The sequence below is a fragment of the Sander lucioperca genome, chromosome 1 (genome assembly GCF_008315115.2).
Source record: "Sander lucioperca isolate FBNREF2018 chromosome 1, SLUC_FBN_1.2, whole genome shotgun sequence".
Classification (NCBI taxonomy): Eukaryota; Metazoa; Chordata; class Actinopteri; order Perciformes; family Percidae; genus Sander; species Sander lucioperca.
The window spans coordinates 41994093-42022044 of record NC_050173.1 but is presented as its reverse complement, the minus strand read 5'-3'; the positions used below and the strand labels follow the sequence as shown (position 1 = coordinate 42022044).

The window sequence follows — 27952 nt, the reverse complement described above, 5'->3', positions numbered from 1 at the left end:
TGATACACACACATTAATGCAATAATTCAATATTATAATAGTATAATACTCATTAGTCCATACATTTTTCAACATTGAGTACTTTTAGTTGTAATGGAGTATTTTATGTTGAGGTAAGTAAAAGATCTGAATACTTCTTCCATCACTGATGAGGCTCAAATACATATCTATGTTTTTTGTATATTTATTAGATCATTTCAGGAAGTGAATGTTTATTTAAAAATGGTATACAGCCTGTTGGATGTCAACAGAAGTAACAGAATTTAATCTAGGGGTGTGTGTGCTCTTAAATATTTCATCTGTACAGTTAATGCTTTTATTTAGAAGTATCATTATCATTTGCAAAGAAAACTAAACATAAACTAAAACCTTTTCTCATTACCTGTAATTTAATATATGAGAAACACTACTTGAAAGGATAATAACTTCTTGAAAACAGCCTTCACTATCTATAACAACACCACTCTGGACCGTCGGCAAAATAACTTTTAAACATTTAACCCTTGTCACTTCTTGGAAGGTCACACAATGCATCTGAGTGTATGGCGTCATGCTCTCCTGTTTCGACTGCGAGTGAAAAACAACACCGCATGTAGATGAGGAAGTGCCTCTTCTCAAATTTCCTATGTGATGCTGCAGCCTCTGACAGCAGCCAGGAGCAGACAATAAAGAGCTCCTACCTGAGCCGCAGATCACCTGTGAGGAGAGAAGAAACACACCTGTTGGTAAGAACACTTACAGTTACTTATTCGTCTGGATTATTTTTTAGACAATTAGGTACCAACAGTGGTGGAAGAAGTATTTGGATCCTTTACTTAAGTAAAAGTAGCAATACCACATTGTGAAAATAGTACTAGTAAAAGTCTTGTATTGAAAGTTATTATTATTATATATCAGCAAGTACCAAAAGTAAAAATATTCAGTGTTCTCTGCCAGTGTTTTACTATTATAGCCGATGTTTTTATGACTGCTGCATTAATGTGTATGTTGCATTTTACTGCTGTAGATGTTTAAGGTTGTGCGTTAACTCCTTTAAATACTGTTGGGTAGTTTAATTTACAGCAATACATCATATTCTATAAGATCATCATATGTTTTGTAGAGTTGATGTCCTGTAAGAAGCATGTATCCCTAAAAAGTCAACTTTTCATGGTGTCAGAACAACTGATCCAAGAGGCTTTTTAAATAGTGTATTTAGCTTAAGAAGTAGGATAATCTTCTCAGCACACAAAGGAACAATTCATCCTTCAGTTTATCACAAACATTCAACATCAACACATCTAGGCAGGAAAACAATGCAATCTGCAAAGTAACTAAAGCTAGAGCAGAAGTATAGAGTCGGATAAAGTACCTTGAATTTGTACTTAAGTACAGTACTTGAGTCAATGCACTTCACTGCATACCAACCCTGCCTATTTAAATCAGGAATTTGTTCCACTTTCTTTTAGTTTACGACGGTTGTCTTCAATCAGTAAACAGGATGGTAAGTGTTTCCTTTCTTTGTCTTATGTTCTGTTAAATGAAATATCCTCAAAGTATGTAAAGTAAAGGATATGAGAATTACCAAGAAAATTGAAGAGAAAAGAAACAGTTGGAATTAAAACTAGTGTTGTTTACAGCACCAGAGCTAACAGCCAATGTTTGCGTAATGAAGTGTGTCTTGACTCTTGAAAGGTCAGTGCCTTTTCAAGCCACACTGAGACGTGTGCTGCATGATCAGTCTTAAACAATACACATCACAAATAACTGTCAAACCCAGCCTCTGATTTACATGCAACCCTAGATGCCTTTTATTTCCATTTCCTATTTCTTCCAATTCGCCTACACTGTGAAGACTTGATGCATATACCCAAATTCACTGAAAGAGCTTTCTGCAACAATTAGTAAAACATTAGCACGACTCGTGCAGTATACTCACATTGACACAAAAGAGAAGGAGCAGCTTTATTTGATATGCTTGATTTGATTTTATTCTCTCGAGCTTGTTGAGAGATCTCAGACTGTCTGATGAGGATAAGTTGATTCAAGATGTAAAGTGATTAAGAACCTCAGTGTAAGTTGGTGACAGTGGTCTAATCAGAATCAGAATACTTTATTGATCTCCTCAGGGAAATTATTTTAGTTGCAGTTGCTCAAAGTCAAATTCAAGGTAAAATAAGAGTAAGAAAAGAGCAAGTCAATAAGCGTATAAAGTAAGTAAAGTACAGTAAGAAATTAATGAAAATGTTAAGTAGAAGTAAAGTAAGATTAGGTTACAGTAAGATTAGGTTAAAAAGATTGTTTCAAATGGATTGTACAAATTCTATTGTAGTGCATTGTCAACATAAATACAGTACAAACATAAAAAAGTACAGTGTGATTATAAGTAGCACCAGTGAATAAATAACACCTTTGCACATGTAGCTAATAACTAATTGCACCAAGTAATTATTGTACATAATTATACATAATATACATATATATACATAATTAATCAATATTGAGATGTGATGTGGAGATACGTGCTGTGAGACCAGTTTTGACACTAATGGCGTTTTTCCATTACATGGTACCTGCTCGACTCGACCCGCCTTTTTTGGTTTTCCATTACAAAAAAAAGTCCCTGGTACCTGCTAACAGGTACTTTTTTTAGTACCACCTCCGTCGAGGTTCCAAGAGAGCTGAGCCGATACCAAAAGTTGACGTGAAAACCTGCTGATTGGTCAGAGAGAATCGTCACTAATCACTGCGTCAACATTGCTAGCAACAGACGGGGGTGTCCTGAACAAACCCGCCATTTTTAAATAGTTTAGCCAGCTGTGTTTTTTTTGCTGCCTCCAGATTCTTTTGAAACAATTTTTTTCTTCACACACCTTCGACGTTCTGTGTGTGTGTGTCGCGTTAGGTCAAGGCAGTTTCCTGCGGCGTTGCTATGACGACCAGCCACGCTCCCCTCAGTCATGCGGTACTAAATCTGCAATGGAAAATGGAGGACGGGGCACCGCGGCCGAGTAGAGTAGAGCTGGTACTAGCAGTGGGTAAGCGCCATAAGCGTGTTCTGGTTTATTGGCATTTCTTTAAACCAATCCAGTCGTCATGGGCGGCGCTAAGCTCCGCATGTAACCGCTGCAAAATAGTCGTGCTAGAGAAAACTCAGATTGACAGATAGTCTAGCTAGCTGTTGGATTTACCCTGCAGAGATCTGAGGAGCAGTTAACCATAGTCCTCATTAATCCACCGGAGTTTAAAATTCCAACACAAAGAAAGCGGCAGGAAACGAACAGCAGCGAAAATACATGCATCAACAATGAATACAGGCGGAATTTCCTGCTGCACCGGAGCAATCCCGGAAGTGGAATGTCAAGGATATAGATTATCCTCAGACTGACCAGTGTATTGTGGAGTGGGTGGAAGGTGTTGTCCAGGATGGAGTGTGTTTTGGACAGCATCCTCCTCTCTGTCTTTAAGGAGTCCATATTTGTACCATATTCTATTACCATGTGCATGGAAACTGCATGTGTGTCTATTGTGCCCCGCACAGGGTTACAATTTCATCAAAGGAGAGTTGGGTTCCAATGCTCCCTGATGGCACTTGAAAAGTTAATAAAAACAACCGTTCTTCTTTGAGATTAGCATTGACTGTGATTTAACCACAGCTTAAAACATGTATACAGTACATCCTGTTAAGGCCCACTAAAAGCTGCTGTGACTACGAGAGACGAGAAAACAGGACTCAATGATGCACAATGTAGAAAGACAAGATTTTCAGTGTTGTAATGTAACAAAGTACAAATACTTCACTACTGTACTTAAGTAGAATTTTCACGTATCTGTACTTCGTTATTTATATTTCCGGAAACTTTTACTTTTACTCCACTACATTTCCTAAATAAAATGTATACTTTTACTCCACTACATTTCCCCTAAGCATCTTAGTTACTCGTTACTACAAAATATAATCAGAAGAAATTTATTACACTGAAAAAAAAGGAAGTTTGGCGAATTATTGCTCCTAAATTGCCAAGATAATGTACGCTCCATTCCAGTTGGTGACGTGATGCCTGTTTGTGGCCAAGTGGCAAAAAAAAAAACATAAGCCAAAACTAAAGAAGAAGAGGAGGAAGCATAATGACTGAGAGTGTCATGGAAGCACCTGCTGCAGGCTCTGTTGCCATGGTAACAGACAATGATCACCTCGACGACAGTGGTGATGAAGATAACATTGCACACCTTTGGCCATAAAGTTCATAATCAAAGTTTTTTTTTTTACTTTTACTTCTATTTAAGTACATTTAATATCAGAAAATTGCTATGAATACTTAAGTACTGTAAATATCAGATACTTTAAGACTTTTACTCAAGTAATATTCTAAAAGGAGACTTTAACTTCTACCAAAGTCATTTTCTGGGAAGATACTTGTACTTTTACTCAAGTATTGCTTTTGAGTACTTTATACAAGACTGAAGATTTTAGATAGATCAGAAATCATCTACATAAAAAGTTTTGACCATTTTGATGTTGTTGTTGAAAAGCTTGTACCTCCAAAATGTCAATGTTTGATATTTTTTATCACCAGAAAAAGCATTGTTTTAGTAAACTAGCGACTTTACAGCCATGCTAGCAGCTCTGTAAGGCTGTACTTAGGCCCAGTGGAGCTTTGAACTAAATGTCAACATGCTAACATGGTCACAATGGCAATGCTTGCATGTTGATACTATCTTGGGTTAGCGTGTTAGCATGCTAACATTTGCAAATTAGCATGAGTACAGCTGAGGTTGATGGGTCATTAGTTTTGCAGGTAGTGATATTTCAATCCTCTGGGGACCTCAGATGTCTTTACCAAATTGTAAGAAGATGTTGTTCTTCTGAAAACAGATAACCAACAAAAGAGATAATAAAACAGAAACCTTTACTGAGATTACTGAGAGGACATGGACACAGTATTCTTCCACTTCTCCCACCTGCTCAGAGTTTGGTACAAGGCTGCAGCTGAGGCAGACGTTTTATTGCTTTTTTTTCTTCAAATTACATTTTCCCTGGAGAACAATCTACAACCGAGACATGGCACAATTTTTTTATTGACATAAAGCAGAAGCCAGACTTGATTTAGGTTACACTTACAGTACTTGTCACAGTTTAGATATAGGATGTTTAAACCCAGCTGGGTTTTGATGGCCCAATATTTTTTATAGTGCTGCTACCAACAGTCATTTGCAGCAATAATTAGTATCTTTACATTTTTTTTTATGCACACAGTTTTATACTTATCAGGGCGGGGATGCACTTGAAACATAGACCATAAGGGAGCACCTTCTGTTGAAACAATATTTCATTTTAGCATCTCTTAAAGGTACAGAAACACACTTCACCAAAAACATGACATATGATTCTCGTTTATTTCCTTTAAATTGAGGCATAATCTAACTGAACAACTATACTGTATGTGCAAAAACATTACATTTCATTGCAGGTTTGTTTGCTGTTCAGGAGATCAGTGAAAGCATCTGCTTGTTTCAGCAAACACATGCATATAGAGACATAGAGTGTTTTTACCAACCAGGGCAGAGAAACAGGGGAAAACAGTTTTTGTTAAAAACATATGTATAATTTATTTTTTGTTGCTCTCTTCCTCCAGGCATACAGAGGCACCGTAAAACCTTTCGTCAACTTCAATGCCAAACACGATGCTGAAATCCTCCATAAAGCCATGAAAGGATTGGGTCAGTTTTCTTAACCTTTTCCCTCTGTTCTTTACCCAGAATGTTATACCATGTGATCCTCTATGTTATATTTGATATATGAAAAATTTGTATATCTCAATTCTGTACATAGTGGAAAGCCTTTTTTCAGATGGGAGTTGCATGTAATATAATATAATAATATAATATAATGATTCCCCAACACCTTCAACAATATAGTTGCATCCTTTAAGCTACAGGTTTATTTGCACATACCAACAAGTGAGAGTTGTGTCTTGTTTATATATTCATGTGTCATTAGTATTATAAATACAGTTTGTTTAAAAAGTATAATATGCAATATTTTACTATACAATTTAAGGGTTGTTCTGCTCCTCTCTAAAACCAATACAACAATAAAATGCAGTAATGACGCAGCTGTCAGGGAAGGCTTTCAATTTGCCGGTCTTAACAATAAGTGTCATCCTCTGGTGCTTCTCCCAGTGTTTTTGTCTAATTAGAAGAAAACCTGAGTATCATTTATAAGTTTTAAACATAAACTTTATAGAAAAAATGTCAAAGACACGTCACAGCGCTCACATTTCCACAACATGATCTGCAAAAACACCACAGTAATGAGCACTTATTATAGGCAAACATACAGACACACAGAAAATAAAAACTGTCAGTTCTATAATAAGCAGGACTGGTAAACCATCTGAAATGGTTATAATAATTCAGTATCTTTGTATATGCTTAGTGATAAAGTGATAATGCAGCCAATATTTTACAGGTGATACTAAACAAAGAACAATATTCTAAGGGAAAACTTAATTTATGTGAAGAAAATGTGTTTTTCTATTAAAATGGAAAATACATACATATTTTAGATTTTATTTAATACATATTTTTGCCAAATAGTATTAAATATTGGCAGCGTTACATTATACCGTAACACTGAGAATGAGCTGGGAAGGTGATAGTTGACTTTAATATTAATTAATGTTTTGGTCACCAAAGTCCTATTTTCACTGTAAAACTAATTTCACTTCAATAATACTGAGAATAAAACGTTATATGTGATATGTTTATTTATTGTTTAAGGCTATCAAATTGTCAACATCCTACATTTAAGTTTACAGTTCACCCCAAAATCAAAGATACATATTTTTCCTCTTACCTGTTGTGCTATTTATCAGTCTAGATTCTTCTATCTCCTTCTGTAAACCAACTGTATACTACTGTCTACATATTTATTGTCTTGTCTATGCACCACCTGTCTATACCTGTCTATACTTTGTATATCGCATTGCACTTTTCTGCTCTTTTTGCACTTCTGGTTGGACGCAAACTGCATTTTGTTGTCTTTGTACTTGTACTCTGCACAATGACAATAAAGTTGAATCTAATCTAATCTAAAAGATTCTTTTGGTGTGAGTTGCCCAGTGTTGGAGATATTAGCCATAGAGATGTCTGCCTTTTAAAAATATGATGGGACTAGATGGCCCTCGGTTGTGACACTCAAAGTGCCAAAAAATACATTTGAAAATCTCAACAGTAATGTCTCTTTCCAGAAATCATGACCCAATTACTCAAGAGACCTGTTTGTGAGCATTTTAATTTTCTTTCTACCATAGTTCAACTCACACCAAAACAGTCTAGACTGATAAATAGCCCTATAGATCAGAGGAAAATATGTATTTTTGATTTTGTGGTCAATTGTCCCTCTAGGGGAATGTGGCTGGCATACAAAGAGGATAAACCTACAAAACAAGATGTCAGAAATCAGTTAACCTAGTAGGCATTAGCAAGAGATGGATAATTTAAAGGATGTGTCACATTTTGTCACGTAATTTATGTCTTTATTTGAAGGCTTAGTTTGGATTATGTTTTAATAGTTTGACCATTGACACTGTTATTGTCTCTCAGGTGATGTTATTTTTAATTGCAGAGATGCAAAATGCGAAATTGCAATAAAAAACGTCCCTCTGCAGTTATTAGTGTAAATCAATTTGTTTAATTTGATGACAATCATCAAATTAAAGGTGTACTACAAGTGTAACTACAAGATGTGACCATTAAAACTGATGCTTCTTCTGCTAAATATAACCTTACTGACAATCAGCACATTTTCCCCCTTTTATCTTCTACTCTTGCTTCCTTTCAGTTAGTACTTTCACAATAAGAGTATAGGAAATATCCACTTAATGTGGAACTTAAAAAGTAAAAGTGTGGAGAACAATGATGACCTGACCGCTGGTTATAGTCAGAGCTGTCATTACAGATCAGCAGAGCTTTGTTCCATAATTACCACGGACTAATTTAACATTTTGATCCCTCAGGGGAAATAACATGTGCTGCTCTTCAGTCTGTTTGTCTATCAGAGCCATTTCTGAGGTGCAAGTGACTTTCAGGAGCTAGATCATTGGCTTTGCCACCTCTTGTATTGGGGTATGCTGCAAGCTGTCAATTATTCTCAAGTAGCTCATGCTTCTGTTAAATGATGGGTACATACATGATAATGCTTTATTAGTCCTCATATATAAAAAAGAAGAATAAATTGTTTAAAATATAAAGCTGATTGTTGTATTTAAACACATTCCAAAGGATGAGTGCTGGCATTTGTTTGTGTGAAGCTCACACACATTTTATTTGATATGTTATTTAATACTTATTGGATTTCTGGCGCAGGTACGAATGAAGATACGATCATCATGCTTCTGACTGCACGCAGCAACGATCAACGGCAGCAAATTAAGGCAGCGTACAAAAAGGCCTACGGAAAGGTAAGCTGAGCCACTGAGAAGAAAACTGAGAGCTTGTTACAAGCAGCAGTCACACTGATGGTCATGGGACTGACAGGTCATGTCAAAGTGTTACTTTGTCCTCCTCACTTATCCAACATCTCCTGGATGATGCTTAAAGACACAGAGATATCTGCAGCACTTACTCAAGTTTATCTGTCTTCCTACCATCCCTTTATCATTTTCTTTTCCTTAATGACTGAGGCTTGTTCGTCTCTCAATCCTTTCCAACTTCCCCACGTCAGTCACAGAGGCCATTTTTTGGGCTATTTTGCTTCCATAACATGTCTTCTTTGAGACTAGTGGAAAGAAAAAATCCAAAATACATATTTAGGTGTTTATTTTACTTTTTCTATTTGCATCTATAGAGTTCTCCTAAATTCACCAAAAGTTAATGCATATTTAAAACATTTCAGAAATAATAATAAAATAATAATAGTCTTAAGTAATCATCTGGGGAAGTTTCGTGATGATATCTATTAGTTAAATTAAACCCTATTCACCTGTTGTGTCTTTACAACACATATAAGGCCGTTTGTCACACTCTAAACATCTCCACTTCAGTAGCACTAACCATCACAATCACCAAACCGTCCAGTTTCATTCCTATCTATATTCTGAAGGTTTTTACTGAGGGGTTTGTTCATAAATCATTCATAGCCTGATTTTTATTCCTGAAAACATGGCAAGAGTGGATTTATTTTCCCCCGAAAAAATATTGTCTTAATGTAAGTACTCAACTGGGGAAGTTGCACGGTGATGTTAGCTGTGGTGTTTTACCTGTTAAAAGGACTTTTTCTTGTAATGTAGTACCTTCTACATTGTTGTACTGCTGCTTTTACTTAAGTAAAGGATCTGACTTTTTCCACCACTGGATTCCTCAGCTACACTAAGGATTCAAAGTCATTTAGCCACCTGAAACATCAAGTTTTTTTTTGTCATTAGGAATCAAAGAGCAAGAGTTGACATTTTGTATAAACATTTACCAGTCATACAGGCAAAGGATCATAGAAGAGGCAAGAAGGCAAATTTCCTACAGCCTTTATGGACCAGAGTGCAGTTAGTTATACAAGACCATTTTACGCTCTCCTACTCTCAAGTGATTTTATGACCACCTGTGGATTGAAAGCAGAGAGTTAATTTGCTTTCTGTGGATGCTATTGAAAAGCAAACGTAAGTGCTGCCTGAAGTATAAATAGATGATGCAGTTTGAGAGAAAAAGGTTACATCAGAAAATCACAAAGTAGTTCCTGGCATATCTCTAAATATTAGTGTTTTGTCAAACTCAGCCCAACGAATGAGAACGAATTTGCTGTTATCACTATTTTATTGTGTTTCTATTATATGTTATGAAATGTAGTGATTGCAAGAGACTCTGCTTCAAACTACTCATTTGCAATAACATCTGAAAAGAGAACTGGTGCCAAAAAGTCATATCTTTTACGGAGTGCATGCTCTTATTTCTCTTCTGCCAATTTCAGTTTACTTATAACTTACAGTGCGTCATTTATGCTCAATAATGCACCTTTTGACAAACCTTTCATACGAATTTGATTTGAAATGGAAACCGGTTGTAAGGTGAAAAGAAAGATGACTTATGTAATGAAGAAATAAATAGACTTTCTGTTAGAGGTCTCACATATTGAGCTGTTAAAGAGATGAGTGTTTGACTCTATATTGAACTGGCCAAGCAGAGTAGATTATAGGATCACTTGGTGTATATACAGACACACACACACGCACACACACACGCATGCACGCACGCACGCACGCACACACACACACACACACACACACACACACACACACGCTATTACTCACTCTTTTATAATAATAATAATAATAATAATAATAACTTGGACTATAGCACCCAAGGTCGCTTAACAAATGGGGGGGGGGGTTAGGGGTCAAAGGACTTAGTGAAAAGAAATGTTTTGAGCGACTTTATTCAGGTCGTACACACAGCAATGTGATTCATTGCATTAAGAAATCAATGAAGCCATCTGTGAGTAATATGTGCTGTTTGATTAGCTGGTAGTTTGAGGAAATATAGCTTTTCTGAGGAGTTAATTTCTTATGATTATCCTCATTCCTCTGAAAATGACATGTGAATGCAGTGAAAGGTCACTTATGCCCTTATTTCTTTGACACGAGGATCCTGAATGCTCTCTTTATATTTGTTGGCTTATTTGTAATTTAATGATAATCGACATTTCTGGGAACCCTATAGTGTCCATTTTCCCTTTTGCTGTAATGATAGTGTTATGGTTCATACATTTAAAGACTATTCCTTCGAATGGAGTTAAATTTACAAGACAGCTCATTTGTTCTGTTTCTTTAACAGCATTTAAGTGATGCAAAGGTAAGTTCAATATAAACGCAATTATTGCTTTTGTTTCTCTCGTCATCAATCCTCTTCTCCGGACAACAGGACTTGGTCAGCGCTCTGAAATCGGAGCTTGGTGGGCTGTTAGAGAGTCTGATTGTGGCCTTGATGACCCCACCTACCTTATATGATGCTTCCCAACTGCACAAGGCTCTCAAGGTAACTGAGCAAATTTTCCTCAGATGTTCCAGATTGCAGGTGTTGCATGCAAATGAGTTGAAACCCTCAGACAATTCACAATGAATTCAGTGGTATTCATGCACAGATGTTCCAGATGCTCAACTGAGCAGTAGACCTTTTTTTTCACGGCACTCACTTCAACTTGTCAGAGCAGGAAAACAATGATGAAGACTTCCTTCTATTTAAGCCTTGCCAATAAACCAGCACGCACAATACCAGAGCTCCAGAACTGGCCTACATGAATGGAACTTTTGTATTCACCTGTGATCGACAAGTTGAAATGTCTGCCATGAGAAGGTCCTATTTTATGTTGCCATTTAAAATATGTCTAAATGGTTTATAGTCATCTGTGGTAAAACTACAGTATGTTACATAGCATTTAAAAGAGAAAATATCATAGATGTAAATCTTGGCTAATGTACTGATATTTAGAATTCCCATGGGTGGAATGTTACTAAGTACATTTACCCAATTGCAGTATTTAAGTACAATTTTGAGGTACTTGTGCTTTACTTATTTTTATTTTACGTATTTCTAATCTAACTACTTTATACATCCACTCCTCTACATTTCAGAGAGAAATATTGTACTTTTTATTATTTCTACTACATTTATTTGACAGTTACAGTTACTTTTGACCTTAAACACATGCTATACTACTATTATATTAATATACAGAGTATCTAAAATTGTATTCGTTTGGGGGAGGGGGAGTGTCTGGTGCCTTGTGCCTTGTTGATGAGGCTGACTGCAGAGGGGAAGAAACTGTTTTCATGGTGTGAGGTTTTGGTCCTGATGGACCGCAGCCACCTGCCAGAAGGGAGAGGTTCAAACCATTTGTGTCCGGGGTGAGAGGGGTGAGAGGGGTGAGAGGGATTGGCTACAATCTTCCCAAACAAACCGAACCAAAAACATAACCTCCTTGGCATAGGTGATAATATGTCACATATTATGTATTGATATTGTGGGCTAGATCTATTAGCCAATTTATTTTATAGATAGATACATTATTAATATTTCAGATACCTTATTTTCTTGACTCATCACATACCTGCTTTTATATGTCACACTCAAGGCTCATGAAGTTTGAAGAAAGGAAAATAGGTTTTAGCAAACTCCTGGATCCTCTTTTTTTTTTGTTCTCATTATTCTTTAATCACATTTACATTTGTATTACCAGCTCGGATGAAATGTTCAATCAAAGTGGAGGAAAAGCATTTAGGACTTGGCCTTGACATTTCCATATCACCTACTGCCTATTTCCTTTTGGCATGTCAGACAGTTTTTGCTGGAAGGTTAATTACAGCAAAGAGAGGATAATTTGTTTTAAAGTATGACCGAACCTCAAAGCTACTTCTATCTTCAACTGAGCTTAGTCATTCTCTAATTGCATACTTTAGTTTGTTGTGCTGACAAATTGTACGTATTTTCTTGTACCATTTAAAAAAAAAAAAAAATGTTTTGTCTGTTTTAGTCACTAATATTGCTCTTTACCAAACATAAGATAGATAGATAGATAGATAGATAGATAGATAGATAGATAGATAGATAGATAGATAGATAGATAGATAGATACTTTATTACATGTCATAGCAGCAGTACTCGAACAAAACTGCATTGAACAAAGAATAGTGCAAAGAATCCAATGTCAAAACACAAGTACTAATATAAGATGGGATAAAATAAAAGAATTGCTAACACGCTGCCAAATCCACATTGTCTCGTATTGTGTTTGGTTCCCAGGGTGCCGGGACTGATGACGACGTGCTGATTGAGATCCTGGCCTCCAGGACCAGCGAAGAGATTGAAGATATCATCAAAGTGTACAAGAAAGGTGAGTTACTCAGCCGTGAAAGAAAGCGAAACAGCAGATACACATGTTTACTGTGACTGTTGTGACTAGGCATGGGCCGGTTACCGGTTTCAAGGTATACCACAGTTTGAAAAAGTCACGGGTTCAAAACCACTACAATTTTCTGTCATACCGTTCCTAAGGTATGAGCTGTTTTTTAGTCTTCAAGGACAGAAAGTGCACTTAAGAAATTCCTGTCCGTGCCAGTGTGCAGTGTGTTTAAAAATAAAATACATTGTGTTCAATCGAAAAATGTTTACCCAGAAATTTAAAAAAATAATACATTTTAAAGCTGTAATTGCAATACCGTGAAACTGTGATTATTTTTGCTCAAGGTTATCATACCGTCAGAATGTTATACCGGCCCATGCCTAGTTGTGACTGTTAGTTAGGCTCTTTGTGTTTTATTGTGAAAGGGTGAAATGTGACAAATGTTGAATACATATTTTAATATTATGAAAAGTTTAAAGAGCAACTAAACGGCAGCTGAAAATCTTGTTTTTACTCCGGGGTGTGTCAGTGCACCGTGACATTGCTGTTTGGTGTGATTACAGGTGTAACACACTTAAAACTTTTAGAGAAATAACTGCTTTTCAGCCTGGTATTAAGGTACTCTTCAACATTATTATTTAATATACTTGTATAGCATCCACCATAGGCCAATCATGGGCTTAAACCTATGTGTGGTTATGAATTGTGATTGGTATATTTTCTACAAATAAAACAATAATAGAGGGATACATTTGTTCACCATCTCTTAGCTTAATTTTATTGGAAATCTTTTCTGGGATTACTATTCATTCAAAAAATGTGGCAACATTAAAAGCAACCAATAGTCTAAGAGTCCAAAGAGTGGCAGAAGTATTAATAAAACATTATAAAGTATTAAGAAGGGGACTCACCTTTCATCAGTTATTATTTTGGCACATTGAAGACCAACTTTCATTCCAGGGAAAAAATTATGTATATTGTTTTATAAGATAAAAAAACTAGCTTACTTGTATAAAAGCTTCACACAGTAAGTTAAAATGTTTTTGTCTTATTTCATATACATTTCTAGTATCTTTCTAGTATTTTCTCCAGTGAGTCGAAGATGTAGAGGACTTCATTCTCTCATGCACATGATTACCCACTGTAACATGGAGGACTTCGGTCCCTGGTGTAATATACTGTATCTTAACACCCGTCTCACTCAAATGTGTCGCTGCAAGAATCTCTCTAACATACCAGCATCAAGTTGCAACTAACCACAATGGAAAATAGTATGTGACAGCAAAGGTACCAGGCGCCATTGTTTATTTGATCTGTGCAAAAGAGAAGGCCACACTATCCATAAGCCGACTAATCAAATCTCTGCTGTCGGAGATCTTCCTGCAGAACGGAGGACGGCCCACTAGGGTCGATTGCAACCTTTACTGTCGTGACCGGGAGGTGTAAACAATCGTCTGCCACCCTTCTCCTCTTTCCTCCAGAGTTCAGTGGAAAGCTGGAGAAAGATATCTGCGGTGACACCTCAGGGCACTATCAGAAACTACTGGTGATCCTCCTGCAGGTACAGAGGGGGCTGCTGGAAAGACTTATGTTTCCTTTTCCTGATAATGAGAACCTCTGGTGATGCCATTAGTCATGGGAGGTGTGGGTTAGGGGAGGGGAGACGGGGGACGGCACAATGACACAGTTGGTTTCTCAAATGTGTTTTGGTTTACAGACAGAAATGTGATCTTCTTGGTTCTGGGACATTTAGCAGATAATGTCATCTTCACGGATTACCTAGGTTAGGAGAGAGTATGAGCTCACTGTCTTTCCATCCACGCTGACCTGATTTTTCTTTCCGTTTGAACATCTGTGTGTCTGTCTTTCCACCTGTCTGTCTCTCTGTTTGGTTGGTCATTTGTCCGGCTGTGAAGGGGAGCAGGGAGGAGGGAGTAGACGAGGAGAAGATCGAGAAAGACGCTAAGGTAAGAAACAAGAACATGTCTTGTGTTGATGTCAGAGAATTTTTAGCAATTTCAATAAATAACCCCAAACTGTAACCAAGTACTGTACTCAAGTAAAAATGTTGACTACTACTTTATACTACTTTATACTTCTGGTCCACTACACTTCAGAGCAAATGTTGACACTAAATTAACTTGATAACTTCAGTTGTTTTACAGATTCAGATTAACAAAACAAAATATACAGTAATCGACAAATACATATATGGTGTGTTATTATAGGTGAAGATAAGGTGGGAAATTCACAAGCTAGCAGTGTATCAAAATGAGCTCCATCTTTACCAGGTGCAACATTATGACCACATTAAAGCATCAATAATTGAAAATCCAATAATATAATATCATTTTACTTGAAACAGTAAAATAACTGAGTACTTCTTCCACCACTGATGGAGTCTTTGCTAGTTGCCTGGCAACTGCTCCCAGCCGAGAAATAATCCAGCACATAACCCTCCTGATCTGTCTGATCACCACCAAGAGTCAGAGTCTGCCTGAGGTTTCTGCCTGTTAAAAAGATGTTTTTCCTCGTTGTTGTCGCACCAAATGCTTGCTCTTGGGGGAATTGTTGGGTCTCTGTAAATTATAGAGTGTGGTCTAGACCTACTCCATCTATAAAGTGTCCTGAGATAACTTCTGTTATGATTTGACACTTTAAATAAAATTGAATTGAAATTGAATTGATCTGGTAAACAAATGCAACCTTAAGACCTTTTGAAACTGCTGTGGTTTCATTGTTTACAACTGATGCCTTGAAATGAATGTAGTAATAGTTCAGTGATTATGTAAAATGCAACATTCTTTAAAAACTCAAGATTTAAGAGATTTTATTTGTCACAGATACATAAAATACGTATAGTGAAATGATGTTGTGTCAAACTCCCAAGCAGCACACAATTCAAGTACAAGAAATTATAAAAGCTAAATAAATAAAATACCAGATAAAAATATACCAAAATGAGCAAGATAAACAAAATATACAAAATAGTAACCATATACAAAATAGTAAACATGGTTAAAAGTTAAAAGTGAAGTGAACCGTGCAAATAAAGTGGCAACAGTAAGCCTATATAAATGCCAGTAGTGCAGTAAAGTATGTGTGAATGCCCTTGAGTATATTGTCCTTCAAGAGTTTATTGTTCAGTGTTAAAGGCTCTGATAGCCTGTGGGAACTTTCAGTCTCTCGGTGTGTGATTTGTGGCTGAGCAGGCACTTGCCTGGTTGCAGCCATATAAATAGTCCATTGCTGGTGGGGTGGAGTCCTTTATCATCCCCCTATCTCTGCTTATGCACCGCCTGTTGTACAGGCTCTGCAGGGAGGGGAGCGCAGCCGTCCTGCCCTGAGAGGAGCTGTCGAAAGCTTCCCGTCAGGACGCTCTGCACGGCAACAGAGTAGAAGGATAGCAGGACTTTCTGTGAAACCTTGAATTTCCTCTGAAACTCAAAACACAGCAGATATCCTGTGCGACCCTGTAAATAACATTAGTGTGATAGAGCATATTTAACTTGATTTCACTATCTTCTTTCAAATGTCAATATGTTAAGGATGTGAGGCTGCTCCCCAAAGTGCAGCTAAAGGCCAAGAAAGCTCAGACGAATAGTGAATAGGATAAATGAATTAAAGCATATCAACCTTCGGGGAATAAACATCTTGTTTCCTAACGATCAGAATTATTAATCTAATTATTGATATTGAGTTGTGAATTGGGATTCAATAATGGTAAACATTAAGCAATCCTACATGTATCTGCATGTACAACAAATTATCAAGATACCAGTCCTGCTTCACTGGTGACAAAACTTCTATTAAAGTGATAAACTGCCTTGTCATCAGCAGAGGTGGAAGAAGTACTTAGATCCTAGAGAAGTAGAAATGGTCTAAAATACTCGTTGAAAGTAAATGTCCCAAATTCAGAAGGTTACTCAAGTAAAAGCACAGAAGTATTATCAGCTAAATGTTTTGGAAATTGATCTTAATGCCTTAATTAAAAAAATTGACACAAATTTTCTTTGTCAATGAATAATGTATCATAAATAAATACATGTTCTTCCTTAAAATACAGGGGGCATAAGTAAGTACACCCCTATGTTAAATTCCCATAGAAGCAGGCAGATTTTTATTTTTAAAGGCCAGTTATTTCATGGATCCAGGATACTATGCATCCTGATAAAGTTCTCTTGGCCTTTGGAATTAAAATAGCCCCAAATCATCACATACCCTTCACCATACCTAGAGATTGGCATGGTTTTATTTCAGTTAGCCTAATAGCTGGTTTGATTTGCATTGAGAGATGATTTTATGGAAAGTACCCCATGCCAATCTCTAGGTATGGTGAAGGGTATGTGATGATTTGGGGCTATTTTAATTCCAAAGGCCAAGGGAACTTTATCAGGATGCATAGTATCCTGGATCCATGAAATAACTGGCCTGTAAAAATAAAAATTTTCCTCTTTTCAGTCAACTTCAGCATGGGTTCATAAACTAATGAGCACCACTGTACATGTAGGAGCAGTTTAATGTTCAGCAATGTGGAGACAATTGTAGATACTTTGTATATTACTCTGTAGATAAGTAGTATACAACTGCATCGTATCACATAAGCATGTTTTTATGTTAAAAGTAACTGTAAGTGTCAAATAAATGGAGTAAAAAGTACAATATTTCTCTCTGAAATGTAGTGAACTGGAAGTTTAAAGCAGCATAAGTAAAATGGAAATACTTAAGTAAAGTACAAGTAAGTCAAACTTGTACTTAAGTACAGTACTTGAGTAAATATAATTAGTTACATTCCACCACTGGTCATTAACTAAGAAAAATAAAAATAAAAATACTATGTATAATTGATTTAAAACGAATTACACATAAAAATAAGAAGTGCTGCACTCAGATAGATAAATAGAAAAAGGACTGTCCAGCTTACATTTAATGGAAGTCCATGGTATTGGTTGGCAGTCTTAAAAAGCACCCAAGGCACTCTGATAGTAAGTTAAAAATCCTTAAATAATACATGGACAAGCAACACATTTCAACTTAAAGGGACTTTATCAGGGTATAACACAGTTAAAAGTAAGTGAAAGTTTTATACTCTGATGAAGTCTCTTTGATTCGGAATGCGTTTGTTATGCATGTATTCATTTCTTTATTTTCTATTTACTATCAGACTGCCTCGGGTGCTTTTTAAGACTGCCAACCAATACAATCAACTTCCATTAAAAGTTATCTAAACTTTCCTTGTTTTTTTTATTCTTACACTACACATCAATTATCTGGATGAATTGTTATTTCTTCATTTAATCAAATCATTTGACCAACAGATGAGAAATGAGAAAATAGAGCTGCAGCTGAAAGTGCAGATTTTCTGTCACATAGCAAAGACAAATTGAGAAAAACAAAACTTTTCTGTGTTGTTTTGGCACAGTGCAAGGTCCTCCATCATTGCTGTCACCTGCTCTGCCTTTGTTCAAATAAGTCACGTTAACACAAGGTTTTCTGTGTGGGCGGGCGAGAGTCTTATTGTACAAGTGTGTGACCTGCCATTACAGGATTTGTTTGCTGCTGGTGAAGGCAAGTTTGGCACAAATGAAGAGACATTCGTCACAATTCTTGGCAACAGAAGCGCAGAACATCTCAGAGAAGGTGAGTTTGTTTGTGCCAGAATATTTGAATGTTGTGATGTGCAGAGGTGTAATTTGTCAGTCACCTGCTAAAAAAAAAGAGCAAGGTCAGAAGTTGCAAACAACAGACAGTTACTGTTCATATGAAAGTTAGAATGAGCAGTATAAGTAACACCAGTGAAAACATCTCAAGAAGTGTACATCTTGGAATTTCAAGTTCCTTCTCTTTCAAGACAAAAAAAGAAATAAAAGAAGTGCAGAAACACCTAGATAATGGTAAAAAGTACAACAAATCAACGAGAAGAAGTGAGGTGCAGGAGAGGCCGGAACTTGTTCAAACTATGACACACAAGGTGAGAGCGTGACAAAAACAGTAGACAGCACCAAAGTTTGTAGTTTATTAAGGTGTGATAAACAACAACCACATGCTCGGCGGCAGTCCTGAGGGATAAAAATGTCTCGCTGCAACAGAGAAAGGTCAGAGAGGAAAATGGAGAGACTTGTTCAAGCTGGTAGTGAGTCAGTTGCCCGACTGAACACAAGACACGACTCACTGAAAAATGAAAGTGGATGGACTCTAGCAGCAAGAAACAGGTCAGTTGACAGGTTAGACGAAGCTAAAGTGAAAGGGAACGTAATTACCAGCAATGAGCGGCCATTAGAGGAACTTTATATAAGTGCATCAACGAGTCCTCATACCTTAAAGAGAAAATAGATTGCTTGCCAGTATCTTCCAAAATGACCTGTAACACTGTTTATGCAACTGGAAACATAATTATTTTATTTTTGTATTTGTTTTAGATAATTTTTTGGGCTTTTATTGCATTTATTGTTAGGACAAATTAAGACAGGAAAGTGGAAGAGAGATTGGGAATGCAGCAAAGGGCCGCAAGTCAGAAATAAACCCGTGGCCACTGCGACAAGGACCGAGCCTCCGTACATGGGGCGCACATTCAACCAGGTGAGCTAACCAGGTGCCACGGAAACATAATTATAAACTTTATTTATAGTTTTTCTTTAAAACAAGTTACAAAGTGCTTTAAATGGGAAAACTAAATAAAATAAATTCAGCACTATAATTAAATAGTCAGGCAAATTAAAAATACAGACAATTCAATTCAAGCCAACAACTTTATCAATCCCACAAGGGGCAATTAGTTAAGAGCAGCTACAGACAACACACATAGACATATAGCACACAAGCCTACATATAGGCCTACACCCTAGAGAGTAGCTAAATAAAAAATTTAAAAAATATATAGATTTTATTCATTTAAAGTCGAATTGCAGAAGGGATAAAAGAATTAGAGTGGCGATTAGTTTTAAAAGCAGGTCAAATATAACGACGTCTTGATGGCAGCAGAGAAAATGACTCTGAAGAACATGATCTGAAGAAGACAAAATGCTTGTTGCTTAAGATTTGTTAATTATAAAGAGAATTTAAATCTCTTTGTTTCACACCAATATTTTTAGAGCAGGTTTTGACTATATTGTTCAGGCTGTTTCTGTCTTTCACTGTGAGGCTGTGAAACCAGCAGATAAAAGAAAAAGTCGTAAGGCCTTTGATAAAAGATTGATAAAAAGAACAGAGAATGTCTGGCATGACAGTAAAGGAGTTCAGTCCATCCATATTTTCTTGACCAAGTTGTGGCAGCAATAAACAACAATATCCAAACGACTACAATTGTTGGTTTGCAAAATTCACCCTCAATTCATTTTGGTTGCATTTGCACGTTTGAGTGTCTGATCAAGTAGTTACGTATAATGTGATGGTTGTGCATATGGGTGATAATGTTGTACATAATAAAGTGGATTCAGTACAATACTGCCCTACAAAGGCAAAAGACCATAACCCGCTAGAGTGTGGAACTGAGAAAAATGACTTGAGTTTTTTTAGTTGTCCAGCCAAATGAATTATAGGTAGGACACTGGAAATCTGACAATTAGATGTTTTAGTAATGAAAATATCTACATAAAAAATCTTGAGCTCAAACTTGGCTTTTGACCTCTATTTTGAAGTTACTGTACTCCGCCTTTGTATTGTCTGCAAAAAGTGAGAAGTCACGCCAAGGCAAAAGGCAATAACTTCCACATTATCAATATTTGGTGGCTGATCACCATTTACAAAATCATTATAGTAACACCTGTATACAATCTAGGGATCATCGCATATATTTTTGATGATTTACAATTACTTATAGCCATCTATTTATTGCTATCCTGTACCCTAACTCAATTTGAGCGTTCCAAAACAAAGCCAAAGAGTGGTAACTGGTGTTACAGTGTCCTGCCTTGGTTTCTCCTAGGCTCTTGGAAGTTACTGTTTAAACAACCCATTATTTTCTCGAAAAAAAACAAGGAAATTGACTCAAGATACTTATCCACGTGATGACAAAAAACACAAATTTAAGGCCTTTTGCCTTTGCACGGCAGAATAGGCCTACTGTAAATGCAAAATACAATGCTTTAAAATGCAGTCAAAATGTTAGTTTCTGCTCTGAATCCAAAACATTTTGAATGAATCCTGAATAGGGTTTGTTTCATCAAAGTCTCGCTGTGGTTGTTGTGTTCTCTGTAGTGTTTGATGCCTACAAGAAACTCTCTGGCTCTGATATAGAGGACAGCATTGAAGGAGAGACCACTGGGAATTTGGAGAACTTACTGGTAGCTATTGGTAAGACATGTGATTTATTAGGATGATACTTTAGTGATCACAAACAGACGACAAAGAATGGGGCTTTCTTCTGACGTGCATTTTAGAATGAAATACAGCAGAAGATAACACTGGGCAGTAGAAATCAATGCCAATAGAGTGTCAGATTAACATGACACAAATTCAATTTCCCACAGAACCTTGACTATGTGTTGTTTTTTCCTCCACAGTGAAATGTGCCAGAAGTGTCCCAGGGTTTCTTGCTGAAGGCTTGTATAACTCTATGAGGGTGGGTGTTTCCCACAGTATCACACTGAAGTTCTTCGTATCTCAGCATATGTTTTTCTCTTATGCTTAAGAGTATTTTTGCTGTTTTTTTTTATAGCAAAATGAGACTTCAAGTACGGGTAAAACTAATATGAAACACTTTAAAACTTCCATAAGGTTTTCTAGCAGAAAAATAAGATATTATGAGCATAAACGCGTTAAGATATAACGTGTTTAATTGCTGTCCCCTTGGATCCTTTTGTGTGTTTTAGAAATCCGAGGCTGCATTAAACACAGCTAACCACCTTGCATCAGTGCTGATGTGTTTTAGATTAGTGGATTGTATTTTAACTACTGGATTTAATTAGTTTCAATTAATTTTGATACATGATACGAAAATCAATTAGCAGACTATTAAAATGTACTTGAGCTACTTAATCCATTGCAATGAACATCAAGTCTGCATTCATTTGTGTGGTAATGAAGTTTAAAGGAATAGACAAACATTTTGTATTCCCTTTTTTTGCAGAGAATTTGATGAAAAGATTGATATTACTCTCACGTCTGTGTACAGTGAATATAAAGCTACAGCCAGCAGCCAGTTAGCTTAGCTTAGCATAAATCCTGGAATCAAGGGGAAACGGCTAGCCTGGCTCCATCCCAAAGTAATAAAATCCAATTATCATTGGGGTATAAAGCTTCTCATTTAATTCCTTTATGCAATAGCAGATTAGCATATTTCCCAAAAGTTCAGACTGTAATTGATTACTGTTCTCAAGCAAGTTTCAAGATTTGATTTTCATATCATACAAAAATAAAGCCAACCACACCTGGAAGGGTCAGAAATATACATCCACAAATCTGTATCTGTACAGCATGCATTCGAAAAAATATTGACAAAAATGTACAGTAGCTAAAACTTTCAAGAATCCCTGGAATACATCTTTTAATAAGGACATTCTATTTAGTAAATACTCATTTTCAAATAGCTACATCGCTTAAGGGAATTAAACTCTACACCTGTCTTACCATAGCACTCTACCGTATGAAATATTGTTCGCGGATCTAAAAAAAAAAACAACAGCACCTGAAAGATACAAAAAGAAAGATGTTTTACAGTTTTGTCCGCTATAAAGCTGGATGAATATGTAATTTCATAGATTAACACTTTTGTTTGTTTGTGTGTATGTTAAGCGTGCTGGAACTGATGACGACACCCTGATGAGGATAATGGTGTCGAGGAGTGAGGTGGACATGTTGGACATCAGAGCCAGCTTCAAAAAGACTTATGGAGTGTCTCTTTACTCCACAATCCAGGTACTTAGTTATTGCAACCTTCTCAGTGTTTCTGTTTTTTTGTGACTGTGTACTTAATGTACTAAATACTCCAATCCTTCAGATAAAAACAAATGCATTGCTATATGACTCCCCTGATGCTCATCTATCCCTCTGCATGCTTTAAAACGGCAGCTGGGTGTACTACGCTTATGCTGCTTTTACACCATTCACGTAGGTGCAGTAATGGAGTAAAGTAATTTACTTTAAATGCCTTGTTCAGTGTGATGAGGCTGAGATGAGATGATGCTTCCCTGTTTTTCACACAAAGCCAAAGTTAATTAAGCTATTCTCCTGGGGCCAGATATTTCTGCAGTGAAGAGTTAATGCCATCCTCCTGTAGAACTACTAAATGGCTGAATAGATTAATAAGACATTATGAATTAACCTTTAAAATATATAATTGAACCTATATATATTTTTACAGTTTAAGTAGAGTTCATTTGTATTTGATTATAGCAAGTATTACTTCAAATTGCTCCCTTCATCAAAAGTATTCATATTTCATAGTGCATTTTCCCAGTGACACCATTTCCTATCACTTTATTTTATGACTTTTCATGTTAATAGACCATTCTCACAGCAAATATTTAGCTAATTTATTAGTCAGTTACAGTTGTAACATAACTTCTATTAGGGCTGCACTTCATTTATATTATATTATTATAAATGTATTTACAGACTCAAGGTCCAGATATAAAAGTACACATAACATATTACAGGAAGGGTACACACAAACATAAAAAACATACAGACATACTGTCTACCACATATTACATAAAGGAAACATATAAAACATACATACATACATACATACATACATACATACATACATACATACATACATACATACATACATATACAGACACAAAGATGGTTATGCACAATACTTAAAACATATGCAGATGTGTGTTCCAGTGTTTCCAGAGTTTGGAAGTATATCTGGTATCACTAAGTGCAGGGTTAGTTAAGGCAGTTAAAATTGTATTCTTTGACTCTGTTAATCGGCACCTGAATTTGTACATAAGATTCCTCAGCACAGCATGGAAGGTGGGAACATTACTTGTCACAAACAAATGACTAGCACTGGTCCATCAACAAAATTCTAAGTGCATCATTGTATGCCACCTTTATCTTATTTATCTTTGCTTTACTATAGCTGCACCATAGGTGAGCTGTATAAAGTGGTGTACAGTATGCTCTGAAAAGAGACGTTTTAACTTCTTCAGTACACATATGAAATTTGCGTGCCAACATATTTGCTTGTTCTTATAATTTACAGCACTGGCGCTGTATATATATATATATATTGATGGGAGTACCAATAATGCAAGATACATATTAGGTATGGGGGGACCCCTCGCTCTTGTAATTTTATAAACATTTTACCGTGATTAACACGGTCAAAAGCTTTGGATGCATCAAGGAAACATAAAAACATTGTTGAGCCATGGCTTTTGTACTTGGTAACAAGTTCTTTCAGTGCATATATCTGTGCCATCTTTCTTTTTAAAACCAAATTGATTGTCAGTGGTTGTTATATACTCTTGTAGTCTATCAAATAGAATTTGTTCTAACACTTTAGAGAGTATACTCGCTAGAGCGATTGGCCTGTAGTTTTCTATGCTTGATACTTTACAGGTTTTGTCCTTAATAACTGGCACTAATAGTACAGGTAACATAGAGTCAGGTAATATGCCATGCGCTAATAATCCAGAAAAACATATAGCAAGTAACACTGAGATTCTATGGCTTGCATACTTCAGGTGTTCAGCTGTTATTTGGTCAAGACCACACGCTTTGTTCACTGCCAATTTCTCAATAGCATGACACACTTCATCAGGTCTAATAACCACACCATCATTATTAATGACATCACCAACATGATATTCTGCACTCTCAACACAGTTAAAAATCTCTCTAAAATGTTTCCCCCACAGCTTCGCAACATTTTCATCCCCAGAGATCCCATCAATGCTGGATGGCAAAGGCATCTTGCTGTTATTGATAACCTTTATCAACCAATGTTATTTCCCATTTTTTTGGGATCAATAAAAAATCTATCTATCTATCTATCTATCTATCTATCTATCTATCTATCTATCTATCTATCTATCTATCTTTACTTCCTTCCAGAAATCATACAAATCATTCTGCTGAAACTTTCTGGCCATAGAATTTGCCCTCATCATCTGCTCATTACTTTTGATAAACCGTACAGCATATTTAAACCTGGCATTTGCCTTTTTCTTATGTTCAAACTCTGGGCCATACCTAGCTTTTCCAGATGATACCCAGCTCCAAAAAGCTTCCTTAGCCTCCACATGAAGTTCAGACACATATTCGTTCCATCCTGATCTAATGTTATGCTTTCTTTTATCTTGGATGAATAATTTACTGACATTAATTAAACAGTTCACAATTTTGTCATACATGATAACTATATCACTATGATGTTTGTGACTCTTACAATTTAAGTTGCCACACAAAATAGCTTCACGTGGTATATCAATATTACTAAGACTATTATCACTCAGTGTGTTGTACTTCCATAGATCATCTTATAGATGGCACTGGACTGGTATTCTGCATAAAGGTTTTTATTGGTTTACTGGCTCTTTGTAATAAGCCAGAGCCATAGTTATTGTTATTAGTTTCACCTGTGCTTTTCCTGCTGTGATGATGCCCAACAGATTCTCACTCTCATCGCGTAAAATACGGACGCTTGGTCAGGTGCCTTTGGCGTTGTTATTGACGCTAAAAGTCTCCTTTAGCGTCATATCTAAACGTGATTTATCTAAACGCGGTTGGTTGGGACTATTGGACGTCACTTTTGACGCAGTTAGGTTAAGGAGAAGGTCGTAGTGGGCTTACGTTTCCATGACACGCGGGAAGAACGGGACGGTTGGGTTTTAGGAAAAGAAGAACGGGACGGTTGGGTTCAGGAAAACAATAACAGGACAGTTGGGTTTAGTAAAAGAAGAAAGCGACCATTGGGTTTAGGAAACATGACACGCGGGACATGATCCCCGGTTTCCTGGGTGAAAGTCCTGTGTTGTTTGATCCATCCACCACCCAAACCAACCTTCCCATGCAGATTTTCAGCCTTTCATACTACTCGCTACTGTGGTCGGTCTTAGTGCTACGTCATCTTCAAATCCCGTGTAGCTGCTGCTCTCCCTGGTGCATTCTACAAACACGCTGAAGGGCGCTTTTTTTCGTCGCTTCAGACGCTGACAGCCGCTGTCAAAACGTCCGTATTTTACAGGTTTGGAGTGAGAACGGGTTGTGATGCCATGTTCATCTTCATATAGGAGCTACCATAACAACAAGTTACTGACTTGTCAGTGGCATTCACATAAACCCACTGAAGTGCCTGAAAAAGTAAACCAATTTCAGCCAAAGTCTGTCACTCGAGAAAATTGAACCCAAATTTATAATAGATTTTGGGCTATATTTTGAATGCTGCTACTTTTTTCCCCATCCCACATGATGTGAACACAGCATAAAACTGTCTGCTTTAAAAAGGATCAGACACTTTCATCAGAAGCTACAATGACAACACAAGCCATTTGGGGTTCAGTGTCTTGCTCAAGGACACTTCGACATGTGGGGAGGAGGAGCAAGCGATCCAACCCCCCGAGCTACAAACGCCCACATGCACATTTGAATGTTATTGGGAAAAATACCAATAGAGCATTTTGAAATAAAAATATCTAGAATGGAAACGAAGCTAAGTGCCCCTATCGATCCAGAGTTGATTTAGCGAGAAAAGAGAGAACCTTCGGAATTTTATTAGATGGATAAAATAAATAAGGACAATGTGTCTGTTGTTTTTTGCAGGAGGACACAGCTGGAGACTACCAGAAGGCTTTACTCTACCTTTGTGGAGGGAATGATTAATGCTGTTTTATGATGTGTTTAGCAGCACTGAATGATGAGCTGCCACGGTACTGTGAGACAAAGCTAAACATGAGATGAACTTATTGATCTGGAGTTGTTGACTCTTTTTTACTTTAGCTTGATTGAATTAGTGTGATTTATCAACTTGTCATTTTTTACTTATGACAACATCCTCTGCATGAAGAGAGTGCATTGACTTAAACATTTAGTTAGTTTTTGTTTAATATTAGACATAATTTAAACAGAAAACCACTCAATAATGAGTATGTGTGCAGTTTTGATTTTAATATAGAGAAGAAAGGTAGCTATGTATGAAATAACTTCATTTTTTAACACTTAAATTCTTTTGTGCTGTGACCATATTTTTTGTCATTGTTTGTTTTTACACATGTATGTTAGCAGTTGTTTTCAGTGCTCTCACAGCATGTGTTAAATTCAACTTAGAAAATACAATACTGCTGCTGAATTATTAAACCCTACGTTTCGACACCTCTCCTGCTCTCATTAATTACAAATGAATTGCTGATCCGGACTTGAATTGCAATGTGACGGTCAGTGATTAATAAGTAATGGGACGCTATTAGACATTTGTTGACTCATAAAGACATCTGCCTCCATGTCTTTCGGCATGAACAGGCCTGATGTCTGACAAATTGGGTCCTTCGATCAATAGATGGGAAATGACTTCACTTTTCTGGAGTTTTACCACAGGGTGGCAGCACAGTCTGAAACAAGCAGGCGTTGTCGTCTATGCTGTTTTCGTTCACAGTGACTTACAGTTTTTCTCAATTGCTTTGGCACAATCGTCTGATTGTCGAATGACTATTAAACTTTGTCAAACTATATGACTATTAATATGAACATTAGGTCAGTTGTTCACATGACTATAGTCATTTCTAATTGCTTTGGCACAAAATGACATTGACATTGTCACATCAGATGACCCATGAGGTTGACACCTTTGCCGCATATTTTCTTTTTTCTTGCACATATTGTACAGCAGTTCCTGTTAATTTTGCTGTTGTATATATTTTTTGCTGTACAAGCTTTCTTTATGTATTTGCAGTTGGCTGGTGTGTATACATACAATGAGAAAGTATAGTGTGTGCCATGGCTGACATCAGTACTATTCAGCTGCCTAAATATACAATCTTAGCAACTGGACAATATTACAGACTTTCAAAGTACGCTGTCATTTGACAAAGTCTTTGACTGTCTTGGTCTAAGCAATGAGAAAGGAACCTTTTGTTTTTATGACAATTATTTATTCATTGATGGATTTATTAAAATTTGAAACAGGAGTTC

The 27952-nt window shown here is 36.6% G+C and overlaps 1 protein-coding gene across 1 annotated transcript; it reads left to right on the top strand.

Moving 5' to 3' along the window:
• The first annotated feature begins 519 nt into the window (after nucleotides 1–519).
• anxa5a (annexin A5a) lies at nucleotides 520–27838 on the top strand. Its single transcript, XM_031317255.2, has 13 exons — nucleotides 520–725; nucleotides 1449–1483; nucleotides 5616–5700; nucleotides 8350–8444; nucleotides 10894–11007; nucleotides 12772–12862; nucleotides 14353–14432; nucleotides 14788–14838; nucleotides 18418–18511; nucleotides 21068–21163; nucleotides 21373–21431; nucleotides 22604–22726; nucleotides 26588–27838. The coding sequence occupies exons 2-13, from the start codon at nucleotides 1481–1483 to the stop codon at nucleotides 26645–26647; spliced, it is 951 nt and encodes a 316-aa protein (XP_031173115.1). The 5' UTR covers nucleotides 520–725; nucleotides 1449–1480; the 3' UTR covers nucleotides 26648–27838.
• Nucleotides 27839–27952: the final 114 nt, after the last annotated feature.